The 16343-nt window shown below is 43.0% G+C and overlaps 1 protein-coding gene across 1 annotated transcript; it reads left to right on the top strand.

Moving 5' to 3' along the window:
* The first annotated feature begins 7675 nt into the window (after positions 1 to 7675).
* Positions 7676 to 16058, top strand: Cpox (coproporphyrinogen oxidase). Its single transcript, XM_028760270.1, has 6 exons — positions 7676 to 8424; positions 10007 to 10150; positions 10399 to 10509; positions 11677 to 11818; positions 12758 to 12976; positions 15613 to 16058. Exons 1-6 carry the CDS (start codon positions 7902 to 7904, stop codon positions 15719 to 15721), a joined length of 1248 nt encoding a protein of 415 aa, XP_028616103.1. The 5' UTR covers positions 7676 to 7901; the 3' UTR covers positions 15722 to 16058.
* Positions 16059 to 16343: the final 285 nt, after the last annotated feature.

The raw sequence follows: 16343 nt of genomic DNA, 5'->3' as shown, positions 1-16343 counted from the left end.
TTCAAAGACTGCCACATGATCAAGATTAGTCATAGCAGTGGCACTAATCTTTGGCACCTGTATTGGTTAATTGCACATCATTGAGACCACGATACCTGACAGCTTAAAGGAGGGCAGATTTATTTGGGTCTGTTGTTTTAGAGAGTTTCAGTCCATTGTGGCAGGGAAGTCTGGGGCAGCTCAGTTCATGGAGGTCAGGGCTTATGAGGCAGTGTTGCTCACATGGGAACAGGCCAGGAGATAGCATGGAAGAACCAAGGGCTGACTACTGCTTTCAAAGGCTATCCCTAGCAATGTGTTTCTTCCAGCTAGGCCCCACCTCTCAAAGGTTCTTCAGGCTCTGAGAGTGTATCATCATCAGCCTGGAGGAAGTATTCAAGACATGAGTGTGTAAAGGACATTTTTAGACTAACTATGATGATTGCTGCCCTCCTCGCTGGGTCCAGCCTCCCCCATGGCAGCCTCTCCTACCTATTCTGGCTCAGGATGATATAGGAAAGTGAAATATATTTTAATATCTCTTGAGTCAGACACTTCAAATCTCCCACAGTTCTGGGAAACCTGTCACATTAGCTCTGCCCTCCTCTCTGAGGAATGCCAGTCCTTTTTGACGTGTTCTGTGAAAAACAGTCCAGCTTTCCCTTGTGGTTGCAAAGTTCACAGGCTCCTCTTTGTAGGACTGAATGCTCAACACTTAGGAAGGAGCCCACAGGGTTACTTTACAATATGAACTGTGTATAAGTCACGGAAGCTATGTGCAAAGTTTTAGACTAAACTTCCAAGACTTTTCATCCCATAAGAAAATATTTAATGAGATTCAAGTTGTTATCATTAGAGTCATAGATAGGAATAATTTTAGCATTTTCCGAAGATTCATCTTTAGATCAGAAATGAGTCAATCTTTTATAGTCCTGTGTTCCCTGTTTACTTGACTGCAGACCCATCTTTCATTTCCACTGCCTCCTTCTCTTCTACAGTGATCGTGTCTAGTGCAAATCTGGTTTTGCTATCTGACCTCTGCCTCAGTGCCTTTTGTAACAGATCCCACCTACTTCCGAGTAAAGTGTAAAGTCTGAAACAGAATACGAAAACCAGTGTCACCCCACCCATTCACTACCCTGCGATTTTGGTGACCATCATTCTGTCGTCATTGTGGCTGAGGCTCAGAACTTAGGATTTGATAGGCTGCACTATAAGCTAATTATCATAATCATTATCTTTAAAAATAATCTTGTATTCTGTGGTTCATAGAGAAAATCAGTGAACACCTTTATTACAATATTACACTGGATATTATATTATTAGTACTCCCGATAATACATTAATAATTATTCCATGTTTGTGTTTTAAACTAACTTAAATTTTAAGGAGTTGGTGACAACGGTTCTAAGAGGTAAGTTCTATTTCTAACCTGATGGATCAGGAGGCCTAGAATCAGGAAATTCAAGTAAATATTGCCCAAATTCTCTAATGGAAAACCCAAGTTTCAAAGCCTGCCATTTAGACTCCATGAGCTACCCTCTTAACCATGCTTGTATGAACCCTTCACTAGATTGTGGATTCACAGGCCCATCCACAACAAGAGGAAATGTATGGTAAATATTTGAGAACTGCTAGTACACGAGCGCCCTCTGGTGGATATGATCTACTATTACACAATTTGAGATTATAATACAATATTTACATAATTTCCCCCTTTCCAATCCTCCCATGTATGAGCCAAACTTTGTGATGCATGTGTTCTACAGCTGTAGTAACATAAGTTATGCTCATTACAATGACTGACTCTTTAAATTACCTTCAATCCAAATTTGTCACTAGTATGTGAATGTCACCAGATGACTATCATCAACCCTCACTTACTCCTGGAAATTAAATTTCATTAAAAATTAAAATTACATTTAGTTAATTAATTAGTGTTTATATGCACACGTGCATGTATGTATCAGAGCACTTATGGAGGTCAGAAGCAACCCTTTGCCAGTCAGTCCTTTCCTTCTAAGTAGTGGGTCCCCAGGATCAAAACTAGGTTTTGGGGCAAGCGCTTTTACCTTCAGCTCAAAATCTAATTTCGTTCCTGGAAGTCTATATCCCAACTTGTAAGAGGGAAACACTAAAGGGACTGTGCCAGAGGCAGAGTCTGTGTCCTGCCATAGGGCCTGCTCAGTTTATCTCATAACAGGAATAATTTCGGATTTGTGTTCCTCATCTCTTCCTCTTGTCCTTTTCATATGAAAGGTGGAAGGATGAGAATTTATTAACCGTTCAGTGACACGTGTGTAGATCTCCCTGTTTCCATATTAGATTGCTATTTATTTCCAAACAGGAAGTGACATGTAACATGTGCCAGACTGGAGCCAAGTGCCGATAGTCCAAAGTCCCTAAGGACAGAGGATCAAACAGTCATGCGGTTTGTGTTTTCTGATGCAATTGTCAACAGGCATCTATCTGGGGGTGTAGAATGCTGCCCTCTCTCTTTTCTCAGACCACACATTTAAAAGTAGAGCAGGTTCAAAGTAGCCCTGGGTGTCCTGGACTTCCTTTGAAGACCAGGCTGGCTTTGAACTCACAGAGATCTACCTGCCTCTTCCTCCCAAGTACTGGGAGTAAAAGTTTACACCACCATGCCCAGCCACAAAGACTCTCATTGCTCTGGGAGTTAATCCATTATTCTATTTGAGTTTTCAAATATTGGTTTAGCTTTATACACATCTGGGAAGGCAGAATGCCCATCAATGCAAATTTGTCTCATGTGTAACAACGATTATATGAACTTACAGAAAAATGTTTGGCAAAATATCTAGGAAATGTGTCTCAGTATATATGGTGCGTTAAATTAACATCCTTAAGAACTTATGGAAGGGGTCAGTGAGATTGTTCAGCAGGTAAAGGTATTTGTCACTAACCTGATGACCTGATTTCAGTCTCTGGATACCACATGGTAGGGTAGAGCAAATTGTCATCTGTCCTCCACAGGGTGCTGTGGTGGACATGCAACAAACACACAGACACACATACCACAGCACTAAAATGTAACACAATTGTTGAAAGAAGCATTTAAAGAAATCAAACGTATTAACTAAGAACCAGATTGTGTTGGATAAAGATGGCCCAAAGAAAGTGAAGTGGGTTTGAAAGACACACACACACACACACACACACACACACACACACACACTCTCTCTAAAGGCACTACTAGAGTGTTTCAAAAGACTGAAACATATTTCATGTCTCAAGCTGAATCAGAATAGAGACTCGTGTGACAATTCAGCAAAGCTCACGAAGGATTTCTGCTCCAGGATCTTACACAGTAAGAGGGAGGCAAGCATAGCTCAAGCTATGCTCAGAAAATACAAAGAACTACTTATCAATGTCACTAGCATTCTAGATTACTAAATATTAACAACTCAGGTATCTCTATTTGTAATTTATTATCACTTATATGTGATGTGTTGACAAAAGTCTTAGTGACCCCAGAAGGACCCAACACTTTCCATTTATTATTGAGAACAGCACGCCGGCTTCTGCTTAGGGCACGCTGGCTACCACTTAGCGGTCATTTTTATAGTCGTCACTATAGCGGTCATTTTGCATGGGAGCACCATGCAAAGCAAGCTTTGCAGGAGGGATGGTTCCTTTGCAGACCCGAGGTTCTGGTTCTGTATTGGGAAAGCCGGCAGCTCCCCTGTCTCTGAAGCTCTTGTCTCAAAGGCAGTTGGAGACGTCCTAGATCCTGTGATACATAAATAACCCACTAATTGACTCTGTGAGGCCTTCTCCACTGCTTCAGTGCCACACATCAGAAGCCCTCAGGCTGCTTTCCTGTGTCCTCGGTAAGATCCGTTGCTCTTATTTCTGACCTTGAACTTCTTGCTCTGTATAGGCTTCTGTGTGAGCCTGCTCATTCATCCTTAGCCCTCACACCCTGGGGGCCCACGTCTCCATTTATACAGCAACCCATCTGCAGCAGAAAGCCTTTTGAATGTGGTTGTCCTGCTCTGTTACCACCCTAAGGGTCTTCACTTCTAAGAAGCAGGTTCCAAGAACAGGATAAAAAGATGACTGTGGATGAATGCAGAAAAAAAAGAGAACTGATCCCTGTCATCCAGATTTAAAATGATGTCAGTACGGCTAAAGACTGAACTTCTTGAATGCGTGTTTTCCAAGAGTGATCCTTCCCCACAGATGAGATGAATATTTGGGGGCAGCTGTGGGAGCAGATTTGCTTTTCTTGAGTCAGGACCTTTTGTTGTGTGTTTCACGAAGACATGAAGGAAGTGAAGGGAGGCGCACATAAGCAATGTTGAGTTTCTCATTGTTATATGAGGAGGGCTCCTCTACAGGTACCCAAGGCTCATTACTCCTGACTGCTTTAAAAAAAGTAAACACACATGCTTATGTACCAGTACGTTGTTCCCAAGTTCTTCCCAAATGACCCATGGACCCCTGGCAGAAGAATGGTTGTGGGAGAGCCTTTAACGCTGATGGGGTCAGGTGGTCACAAAGCCCTAAACCTCAGCAAATGTCCTACATTCAGAACTTTGGCTAACTAGGAAGAAATACCTATATTACAAGCCAAATGTATTAAATACTTGCCTCCTGCCCTTCCCCCTCCCCAGAAACTGCTGCTCTGTGTGCTTGCTAGTTCTGAATTGCCCATTATTAACATACCTTTGAGACATAGTGAGGTTCTTCAGAATCAACTTCAACATTTTCTCTTTCTCTTAACAACTATCAGAAAACAGCTTACAGAAGTTGGTTCTATTTTTACCATATAGGTTCCAGGGATCAAACTCGGGTTGCCAGGCTTGCCCAAGATTTAATCCACCCTTTCAATGAGCATCTATGCTATTGTCTTCTCTTTTTTTCTTCTAGAGATGACATGATACAGTTTCACCACCCCCTCCCCAAGTCCCAAACACTAACCATATTTGGAAGTTACCATACCCTTACATCATCCCTCTCCCAAGGTGGGTAATGGAACCATCTGGACAGAGTCTATATCTGTAAGACTTAAGGAACAAATGCATTCCTTAAATTATTTGCATTTATATCACATGATGTCTAAAAGAAAGCAGCATGACCTGGTATATTCGCTCAAAGATGCCCTCAGAACACAGGCTCTGCTGAGCTACCTGCTGTCTAAGGTGTTCTATGAAACTTTCACAGTCTCAGCCACAGAATCATTGTGATCAAATTGCATCCAGATTGCTGTAGGAAAAAAAAAATTAGAGAGAAACTAAGGACTAAAGATGAAACAGAAGGGTAGACACCATGAATCTGTCTCTTACAGAAATTTTTCTTGGAATATTTGAGTGGTTTCTTCACATATCACTCTGAATATCCAATTACAATTACTGTAACTAGAGAAAGAGCAAGTCAAATTAACCGCACTAAATTACACTGCATACTTAATACATAGGGCTGTAGTAGCCCAGGCTAGTCTCAAACTTACAGTAATCCTCCTGTGTCAGCCTCATTTGTGCAGGAATAACAGGTATGTGCTATGCCTAACTGTATATTGATTTAAGTCAACTGATCCCTTAAGATTTTTCTTTTAAATATGTACGATGATGACAAATTAAAAATGTAAATCCTAGGACAAAATACTAAAATCTCAAAACTTTCACTTTCTGTTCACTTAATTCTTCTTCCATCACAACTAGAGTTCTAACAAGGCCATGCTTATCAATATCTTGTTAACAATTAGCCCAAGTTTCTGTATGGGTCTGAAAGCAATAGATTGAGTCATGTTGATAAGACACATCTCACGTTTGGCTAGCACAGGGAATTGGTAAAACATAGTATAATTTAGGAAAGACACTTGGAAATCGTGTGAATGCCTGTGCAGGTACACAGGCATGTGTGTGTGCACGTGCATGAGTGCACATAACAGAGAAATAAAGTGGTTTCCTCAAACTCTTCCTAAACAGAGAAAATGAATACACCAATATCAGGGCATAGAATTAGCTATTAGTTTTTAACAGGGGAAAGATCAAATTTGCAAGGATTCGGAGAAGCCTGTGGTGTTTGAAGATGGCCAGCTGTCTGTCTGGACCTAGGGAGATGGCATACAGCTCATCAGGATTTCCTGGCTTGTGGAGCCTCACAGAGAATAAAATCATAGTGCACTACGAGAGGCGAATTTAGATGCAGATGCATAACCCTACAGCACAGCTTCTGTTTACAACTTGTTGACCTTTTATTTGTCCACAGTAGCTTTCTGATGTATCAGCTTGCTTAGAGAGGGGACATCTTACTTCTATGCCAAATACTAACAAATAGGACTTAGGAGTAATTTAAGCTATCGTGAAGATGATTTATTTATTATTTATTTATTTATTTATTTATTTAGTGGTTGGTTTGTTTCCTTTGAGATAGGGTCTTACTATGTAGCCCTGGCTGTCCTGAAAGTCTCTATGTGGACTAGGCTGGCCTCAAACTCACATAGGTCTTCCTGACTTTGCATTCTGAATGCTGGGATTAAATGTGTGTGCCACTATGCTTTTCTAGGAAGATGGTGGCTTTTTTCCTCTCACACAAATCAGGTTTTTAAAAAAGGATTCCATTAAGCACTGTACATTAAAATTAAAGGTGGGGACAGAGAAGGGGAGGAGAGAGACATCCAAACAGGCTGGAAGCTTGTACACAATTTGTTCAGGGCCAACTTATTTCTCTGAGCAAGTCTCCAAGATTTCCTGTTTGCTTATTTTTTGACTATTAGCTTCCCATTAGCAGAACGGGAGCATAAATGGAGAAGTTTCATACAGAGAAATTAGAGAGATTCCTTTTCATTAAAGAGCTTCATTTATCACCAGCAGGTCCAGCCAGACCCATTACTAGCATTCGAAGGAGGCAACCTTCCAAGAGATAATTCTTATCTTTCCTTCTCTTCCAAGCCGGCCTCCGGGCAGGGTAAACTACGGCTGAAAGTTAAGGGTTTCTGTCCTCTGCAAGCTTCCTCACTTCTCGGTGAAGTCATTTGCCTGCCACCCTCTTACCTGCCTGGCCTGAGCACACATGCTGTTCCAGGCAGTTTGTGATTCCTTTTGTATAAAGAGGCAGTGGAGCAAGCAGACCGGTAAGAACCATACATACTGAGATTCTACTACTGCCCTGGCCAGAGTGGAAGCTTGTGGAAAAATAACCAGTGGCCTAATTACTATTTGTTAGTAGAAATTAAAATCACCTTGGATAGTTAAAGGGCCAGTGAGCCCTTCTGATAATATAATGTTGACAATGACACCCGTGTCTAGACAACATACGGCTTGGAACAAACCTATTAAATGTGCGAGCTTCTGTCCTCATATTTTCAACGTGTAGGGCTATGGGGGAAGAACAGAGATCCAGGAAAGTAAACTGGAGCGTGAATATTTTCTCTGGATCTACTCAGGAGCCCACTACTCTGAAATCTTTGGGTAAGCCCAGCACAGGGACAAAGGGGCATCCTCCAGACCCACAACTAGGACTAAGACAAGGGGTGTGTCTGTGGGTCGTCTTTCTGCCCATTTGTCCTCAGCCTGCTAGTCCCACTTTTGCTCACTGTGGGTGAGCGAGCAGGGCAATCGAAGACGTACGTGGTTAAAGTCCCTATCTTATCAGTCCAAGCACCTCCACAGTCGCCTGGCAGAGGCCTGTGTGCTTGCAATAGGACCCACCTCTGTGGGCGGGGTGGAGTCTTATCTGCTAGTTCCTGGAGCTGGGAGGCGAGTGCAGGAGGCGATAGGACCGGACTACAGTTCCCAGCATCCTCAGCTCCCGCCGTCAGCCTGCGGCCCATACCCGCAGCGGCTCTTCCAGGTTCCAGGTTCCAGGTTCCAGTACCTGGGGGAGTCTCGGGCTCAGAACCCCGGGAGCTCCGGTAGGTCTCTGGGACCAGCACTGCCCAGTTCCGGCGGGAGATGGCCTTGCGGCTGGGCCGGCTGGGCTCGGGGCCCTGGTGGCTAGCGGTGCGGGGTGACTATGGACAGATGCACGCCGCGTCCCCGCGCAGCGCGTCCGCCCGCGTCTGCCGGCTGCCTGGCACGGCTGGTACCCAGCCTCGCCGTGGGCTGGGCTATGGCCCCTCGGCTGGAGGCGGGTCCCGGCTGGGGACCGGGCTGGCCGCGGCGCTAGCGGGGTTGACAGGGCTGGCAGCCGCTGCCTTTGGGCACGTGCACCGGGCGGAGATGGTGCCCAAGAGCTCGGGGGCGCGGAGCCCCTCACCTGGACGGCGGGAGGAGGACGGGGACGAGCTGGCCCGCCGCTGCAGCACCTTCATGTCCTCACCGGTGACCGAGCTGCGGGAGCTGCGGAGGAGGCCCGAGGACATGAAGACCAAGATGGAGCTGATGATTATGGAGACCCAGGCCCAGGTGTGTCGGGCGCTGGCACAGGTAGACGGAGTCGCCGACTTCGCTGTGGACCGGTGGGAGAGGAAGGAAGGTGAGGCGAGCCCTCTTGTTTCTTGGTTGGGCACCAGTTGCAGTTGAGGATTGGGGATAGGTTAAAGTAGACAGTACTCACGGGTGTTTGATCTGTTAGAAGGAACACCCTTAGAATGACTGACACTGACAGAGCCGTTCGCTCTCTGCTTGCAAATGTGGACCCAGAGGTACCAACAACATAGGGCAGGCCAATATTGAAAATATTGGCAATTCATAATTGCATTTTCTATAGGTTTATTAAAGGACATCTGCATGCAGCAAACTGAAGCTTTAATGTTCAGTTTGTTACTGAACAGATCCCAACCCCCCACACACATACTTTTTATTTACCCGTCAGAGTGCGTTTGTCCCTTGTCCTATTAGAGGCAGAAGAAACACTGATCCGAGGCTCCCTGTGTCAACAATCTCCCAACTGTTTTTGGGATTGCATAAGAAATATTTGATTAATGTTCCTGTAGTTCTTACTAAATTGCATCATCAAATTTCTTGAAGGATTCCTTAGAATCCCCAAATCCTACCCATTCATGTTGAGTCCTGTTTGGTGACCATGTTGTTCCATACAGAGAGTAGTCTTCCCTGTTCTCCCCTCCCATTTTGATTTTAAACTTGAGGATTCCTGACTTTTTCCCAGCTGGAAATATAACAGCATATCATCAGTATGTTTTGAGTTATGAAGCTGCCACATCTGTGTTAAATGAGATTCAGTCTGATTTTCATAGTTTTCCATCCTATAGTGTTTTAAAGTAAAAGCCACTGACCGACCCAGGACACAACCTCAAATACTAGATAGCCAGCTTTGCAACCTTTGGGAGTTACTATTTTCTGCCTCTGTTTCATAATTTATGAATATATGCAGAGAACTCAGAATGTCAGAAACATGGTCAGCATTTGAAAAAAGATCATTTATTCTTTCAGGTGTTATGATTTTGTTTATGGTGCCCTTCTTCTTAGAAATAAAGCAACCCAAACATTAGACTTTGAGAACAATGACTTTTTGTTAACCCTATTGTCTTAAAGAAAAAAACCTATTAAACTCATATATATACATACGTGTGTATGTGTGTGTGTGTAATTTCACTTAGTTTAAGACTCTGAACCCCTTAAGAGTTTGAATAGCTATGTTTTTAAATTGCATATAAAAATTAAAGGTAATAAGGTAAAATTGAGAGTAAAAAACTGTGAAGTAATATGGGGTTCTTGTATTCAGTAAAAGTAGAACACCATTCAGTGAATGCACACTTGCCTGTAACATTAGCTTTCTGTTTTGTGAATAACAAATGTTTTCTTTTTTGGTGGTATTTGAAGAAAGAGTTCCTTGGAGTTATTAGGAAATGGCAGGAGAACACAGAAGAACTAGCCATTGTAGCGGTTAGTAGCTAGACCCAGTGTTTTCCTAGCATGAGCAGCTTAAGACACAAAGCTAAGCTAATCATCCAACCTATCGCACATAGAAAATACATGCTATCATAGATGGTTTTGGAACTAGGGGAGGAGTGGGCACCTCATGCTGCCATGTTCATGGGAGAGTTTTCTCGAATATGACGGTGCTCTATCCTCTGGTTTTCTGTTTCTATGGACAGGAGGTGGTGGCATCACCTGTGTGCTTCAGGATGGGCGTGTGTTTGAAAAGGCTGGGGTGAACATCTCTGTCGTTCACGGGAATCTTTCTGAGGAAGCAGCAAGCCAAATGAGAGGCAGAGGAAAAGTTCTGAAGAAGAAAGATGGCAAGTCAGATAACTCTCCCTGCCAACTATGTCCCACCAGTTTTACTTAAAAATAACTCTTTTTTTTCTGGAAGGGTCGTTGGATGTGTATGCCCAGTAAGTGTGTTTGAATGCATTAATCGTGAAAATTGTAATTCAGAGACAAGTTACAAGGCAGCTTTTGATAATGGATTCTGAAATCATAAGGAAGTAATTTGTGTCAAGCCAGGGCCACTGAGTGCATCTAACTATGTTGTTTTACTTTCCAGGTAAATTGCCATTTACTGCTATGGGTGTAAGCTCTGTGATTCACCCCAAGAATCCTTATGCACCCACCATGCATTTCAACTACAGATACTTTGAAGTAGAAGAAGCTGATGGTAAGCCTCTTAAGAGTTGTTTGAAGTCTGTATTTAAAAAAAAAAAAAAAAATCAAAAGGTACCCTATCAAAAGGAGAGAAAGTACAAACCTTTAGGATTTTTTTTAGACTATCCCAGAGGCATAGTCTTGGCAGGATGTACAGGATGAGAAACATCAGAATGGGACTCCTTCTCTCACCCAGCGTTTCCCTACACAGAGTGATTTTTGTGAACCCAAACTTCAACACCCCCACACAAAGTCTCTGAAAATATAAATTTGTTATTTCTGAAATTGAGGACTTGCCACTGGGGCCCGTACACAGATATATGTAGTCTATATACAGGGCGCAAGGACCTGAGTTGGGATCCCACTCCACAGTCATTTAAAAAGCCAGGAGCTAGGGAGAATAGACAGGAGGAGATCTGGAGCCAGGCAGTGTAGCTAATTAGTTAGCTCCAGGTTTAGTGAGAGACCCTGACTCAAAGCCAGTCTCATGGGGAAGTGACTGAGGAAGACACCTCACATTAACCTTCGACCTCTACACAGATGGACGTGCATGCATGCGCACCCGTGTACACCTGCATACAGACAAACACTGTACACACACACACACACACAGATTGGTAACTTGTGTCTTGTGGACCAATTTATTGATAAGTGTGAGTACATGAAGCAATTGTTCTTATGTGGCAGATTACCACGTGAAATTACCCTCCTTAGAGGATATTTTTTTCCCTTTCTAGAGTAAATGGAAGGGGCTTTGGGGTGAGTCTTAATAGTGGGAACATCACAATCTCCTGGATAATTTTTGTTAACCTTAACAGAGGTAGAAATTACTTTTTACAAATAGTGATTTGGCTGAGACATTTGAGCTGTGTGATCCTACTGTTAAGCCAGCATTGAGATTCCCAGCCAAGACCATCTGTCCAGACCATTAATACTTGAGGTCTTCCATTCCATTTCCCTGCTGGCTCCTTCTCTCTCCCTGACTTCCTATCTCCTTTGCTTTCTGCTTTTGTGTCTCACCAGCCTCAGCTGGCTGTCAGAGCTATTTTCAGTTAGATGTTCTTTGACTGCCACCTATTTCATGGTGATGAATTAAGTGGCTGAATTAAGCTTGCTAGTACAACTGGTGGTGTGCTCTCAGTCTCAAGGCAACCTGGATTCAGCTGCCTTACTTTCGTAGGTACGACACACTGGTGGTTTGGGGGTGGATGTGACCTCACACCGACATACTTGAACCAAGAGGATGCTGTCCATTTCCACCGTACTCTAAAGGAAGCTTGTGATCAGCATGGGCCAGACTTCTACCCTAAATTTAAAAAATGGTAAGCTGTCGAGAGACTGTATTTTCTGTGTTTGTTTGAAAAAAACTTGCCTGTGGGCCTTGTTTATATCAAGATCATCAAAAGCACTCTTTCAAGGTTAAGGACTAGGCTCCATGTTTAGCATTAGTAAGTGGTGTCGTAGGGGACTTGTTTTATTAGACGGTGGATGGAAGCAGCGAGTGTAGGCTGATGGCTTCTTGTGCTGGTCAGGAGGGTAACCTTTAACACACAGGAAGACATTCTGTAAGCTTTTTCTCTGCCGGCCTTTTTCCTAGGTGCACATGCTTAGAGTCACTGCTTTTAATACCAAAAGAGACACTCAATACTAAAGTTGTTTACAGCATCCTGCTCTTGCTGAATTAACACTAGGCACATAAAAGCTCAGGGTTGCACCATAGCTGGTCACAATGTTAGGAGACCTTCCTCTCCTGCCTCCTGTAAAAGCAGGAGTGTTCCCAGAAGTCTTAGGAAGTACAGTAGCCATGCTGTACTCTTGCTGTATCTGTACAAGTTCTTAGTAGTTCTTGTCCTTTAGATTGGCTTGTTTCCCCCCCAACCCCTTCCCTTCTCCCTCTTGCTCCAGCCTCACTCGCTCTGGGCCCTGCTTATTCTGGCCCTGCTTGTAAATACACTGTTAGGTGTCTTCAGATACCCCCAAGAAGGCATCAGATCTCATTATGGGTGGTTGTGAGCTGGGATTTAAACTCATGACCTCCGGAAGAAGAGTCAGTGCTCTTAACAGCTAAGCTATCTCATCAGCCAGATTGGCTTGTTTTGAATTGCTTGCTTACTCTGCAGGTGAGAGCCTACGTATGCTCTGCAGAGGTAATAGCTGTAGAAAATCTGGCTAAAGTCCTATTTTCGTAGTCATATAGAAAATTCAAGTCCCATGTATTTCTCATCTTTGAGTCCGTGGTTTTCCGCTGCTGCATGTTCTAGGTGCGATGACTACTTCTTCATAGTGCACCGTGGGGAGCGGAGGGGCATTGGCGGCATCTTTTTTGATGATCTCGACTCTCCATCCAAGGAGGAGGCGTTCCGCTTCGTGAAGTCGTGTGCTGAGGCTGTGGTTCCTTCCTATGTTCCCATTGTGACAAAGCACTGTGATGACTCATACACGCCCCAGGATAAGCTGTGGCAGCAGCTGAGGAGAGGGCGGTGAGTGACTGAAGGGTGAACGGTCTGGTCTGCACAGCTCACGGGCGCTGAGGGGCTCCAGGAACCGTGGCGGAGGGGCTCCAGAAACAATGGCGGTTGTGCTGTTTTAGCTAAATATTTTATAATTACTCATATTAATCCACACTCATTTTTTTCTTAAGTAGACGAACATTAAAAATTAACTTCATGACATTGTATAATCAACATTACAAGGTTTACTTAATTCACCTGTGCATGTCCTTGTGGTAGACATCTCCGTAGTAAGTACCTGTGGAATTTTTCTCTTCATTTCCCAGTGACAGCTTCCACCTTCTGCCAAGATGAGGGTGTCATTTAAGGTTTTTTTTTTTTTACTCTTTTTTTGTTTTTATTTTTTTGTGTTTTGTTTTTGTTTCGTTTTTGCTTATAAATTCCGACTCACACTTTAAAATATTCATCTTAAATATTTTATGAAAGTGCTATCGTAATACAGTCTTAGTGATCACCTTTACTTATTTTGGACCTCTTAGAAATAATCCCTGTATGAGGCATTGTGTGTCTGATTTCCCCAGGAAACCTGTGGTATATATGGCATTATCACTTATTGATCATAAGGTATCCTTACCAATAAGTGCTTTGCCCAAGACTACCCAGCAGATCTGATGACACCCCAGATGTGAAAATCTCCCTGTATGTGCTTTTCACCCATCCTTACCCCCAGCCCCTGACTCTGTATTGAACCTGATGTGTTGATAGGTGACCAGATAGATTGCGTTCAGTCCCAGTGTTCTCGTGAGCCAGCTCCCCACCCCCACTCTCCCAGCCCCCAGCAGTTCTCTTGGTCATCTTAATTGCATATGTACCATAAGTCACATTAGCCTGAGTTCTTCTAATTCATATTAACTCTCAGGCCCCTGAGACCTGTCCCTTGATGAGGCCTTGAGGAAGTCAACTCAACACATTCCAAGTTTAAAGTTAAATATGTTTGTATTTACCTTCCTGAGTTTGTGTGCTTGTTTTACTTAAATAATTGTGTGCTCTGTCAGGTCCCCATGTAACAACCTGATGAAGTGAGAATAGAGTCAGTTTTCTTTTAGAAAGTTTTTAAGCAATGCAAAGCCCCCATTCCCTGCCCTTGCCAATCTGTTACCTGTACGCTTCCCATTCTGGGCCCCTTTCTCTAAATTTATCTTGGGTCTCCTGAGATTGGACATAACCCTGACTATAGGAATTGACATAACAGACATGCTGAAAATGGCTCATAGTTCAGTAGGGATGGTATTGCTAGTTAAAACTGGTTCACTATTGGACATATTCTGTGTGCAGAGGTGAAAGGTTTAGGAATCCCGCATAGGAGAAGCTTCTACTGCAATATTACCAACAATAGTTTTTTCTTTTTCACATTTGATGACAGGCCATTCTATGAGTTCTGCTGTGCGTATCATTGCCTGTCTCCTCTCTTAGGATATGTGTGAAACATTAGGTTAATTCCTCATGGCTTAGTATGTCACCCATGTTCTAAAGAGAAGCTCTCTGTTACTGTTATCTCAGGGTTGGGACATAGCAATAGACTCTGGCTTTAGATAACCCCAGCATCATCTCAAAGACCCTTTATGGTCAGCGCTGGCTTCAGTTTCTTACAGTGTATTCATAACTTGTCATCTGTATCCCCTATTGTCTCCCCCCCCATAAATTCTTTTTTTTTATGAATCATTCTGAATTCTTTAGGACAGTAGAAAGTACAGTTTTAAATCTGAAGAGACTTTTGAATCCTATGGTGTTAAAGGCAGAAACAAATGTTTATACTAGATGGAATTCAAAAATTAGGCTAGATGGAATAGAAAATTTGGACAATACACCACTCAGCCTAACTTTAGTTGATACCAAGATAGTTTCATAAAGAAAAAACAAAAGAGTTAAACTAAGCACTGAACCCAAGGCAGGAGCTTTCACAGTGATGACTATAAAGAGAGGAGGGGATGAGTGGTCCCATCTCTGCTGATGCTGTGAACTGCTGTAGGGAAGGAGGCAGATCCTGGCTATGTTAAGTCACTGTAATATATTACATGTATTGTAATATATTATATATTATATAAATATATAATAATAGTAGTAATAGTAATAGTAGTGGCAGAGGTAGTGGCAGTGGCAGTGGCAGTGGCAGTGGCAGTAGTAGCAGCAGCAGCAGCAGCAGTAGTAAGTTCCTCCCTTAGCACTTCCTGGCACTTACCTATAGAAGTTGAGTACTCCTAGTCTAGCACTGTGAGCCACACTGAGATGAAGCCCTTTTCCTGAAATGCCTCATGCTATAGTGAGGATCTGGACTGGGTTACCCAGGAGAGAATGCTGTTTCTTTCTTGATTGTTGTGCATGCCTGGTCCCAATTTGTGTTTGTACTGTTTATTCATGGGGAAAACATAACCTTATTGATTGCTCTGTGTTGGGCACAATCTGCATCCAATTGTTCAGCGGGTAGAATGCCCTTTTATTTCTGCTTTCCAGAGGAGAGGGCCCACTGGGCTGTGAGCTGTGTAAACTGTGTGTGGTTGCAGTTGGTACGGAGATATGGGGAAAAGCTCCACTCTTAAATTTCCTTAGGGAGTTCTTAAAGGTGTCACTCAATACACCCTTACCACTATCTGGTGTCTTTATGACAGGTATGTGGAGTTTAATCTGGTGTATGACCGGGGCACCAAGTTTGGCCTCTTTACTCCAGGATCCAGGATTGAAAGCATCTTGATGTCTTTACCTCTAACAGCAAGGTAAGAAGATTTGTGTAGTAAGTGTGTGTCATAGTAAGTCTGTGTGATAGTAACTCTTGTCATAATAACTCTTGTCATAGTAACCCTGTGTCATAGTAACTCTTATCATCGTAAGTCTGTGTCATAGTAACTCTTGTCATAGTAAGTCTGTGTCATAGTAAGTCTGTGTCATAGTAACTCCTTGTGCCCCATAGAATCTGCACATTAGCCCTGACAGTGTGTTACCCAATAAGTCATTTGTTTTCATTTTCCCAATTTTTATAAGAAAATTGTGGGAGAAAAAGGCACAATTTGGATTTCGTAAGAAGTGACAGGAGGTACGTCCTGGCTTTGTGTATGCAGACATGGAGAGAGCAAGCGGGAAGCTGAGGATGACTTCCCCACAGCCTTCTCTCTAGAAAGATATGTCTGCAAAACTTAGGCTAATATCTACCTGTGTCCTACCCAAGGCTCTATACTTAATAAAACCCTAGTTTATAATGAAAGTATGTTTTGACTGTAGGATCTTAATATTAACCCAGATATACCTAAGACTTATTAAGAAATTTAACCTCTTTTTTTTTTTTTTTTTTTTTTTTTTGAAAGGGTTTGTGTTTTTTAGGCTGTCCGAGAGCAACCCCATAGAC

Source organism: Grammomys surdaster, unplaced genomic scaffold, assembly GCF_004785775.1.
Source record: "Grammomys surdaster isolate TR1022 unplaced genomic scaffold, NIH_TR_1.0 126398, whole genome shotgun sequence".
NCBI lineage: Eukaryota > Metazoa > Chordata > Mammalia > Rodentia > Muridae > Grammomys > Grammomys surdaster.
Note: the sequence above shows the minus strand (reverse complement) of the source record. Positions and strands in the feature narration are given on the sequence as shown.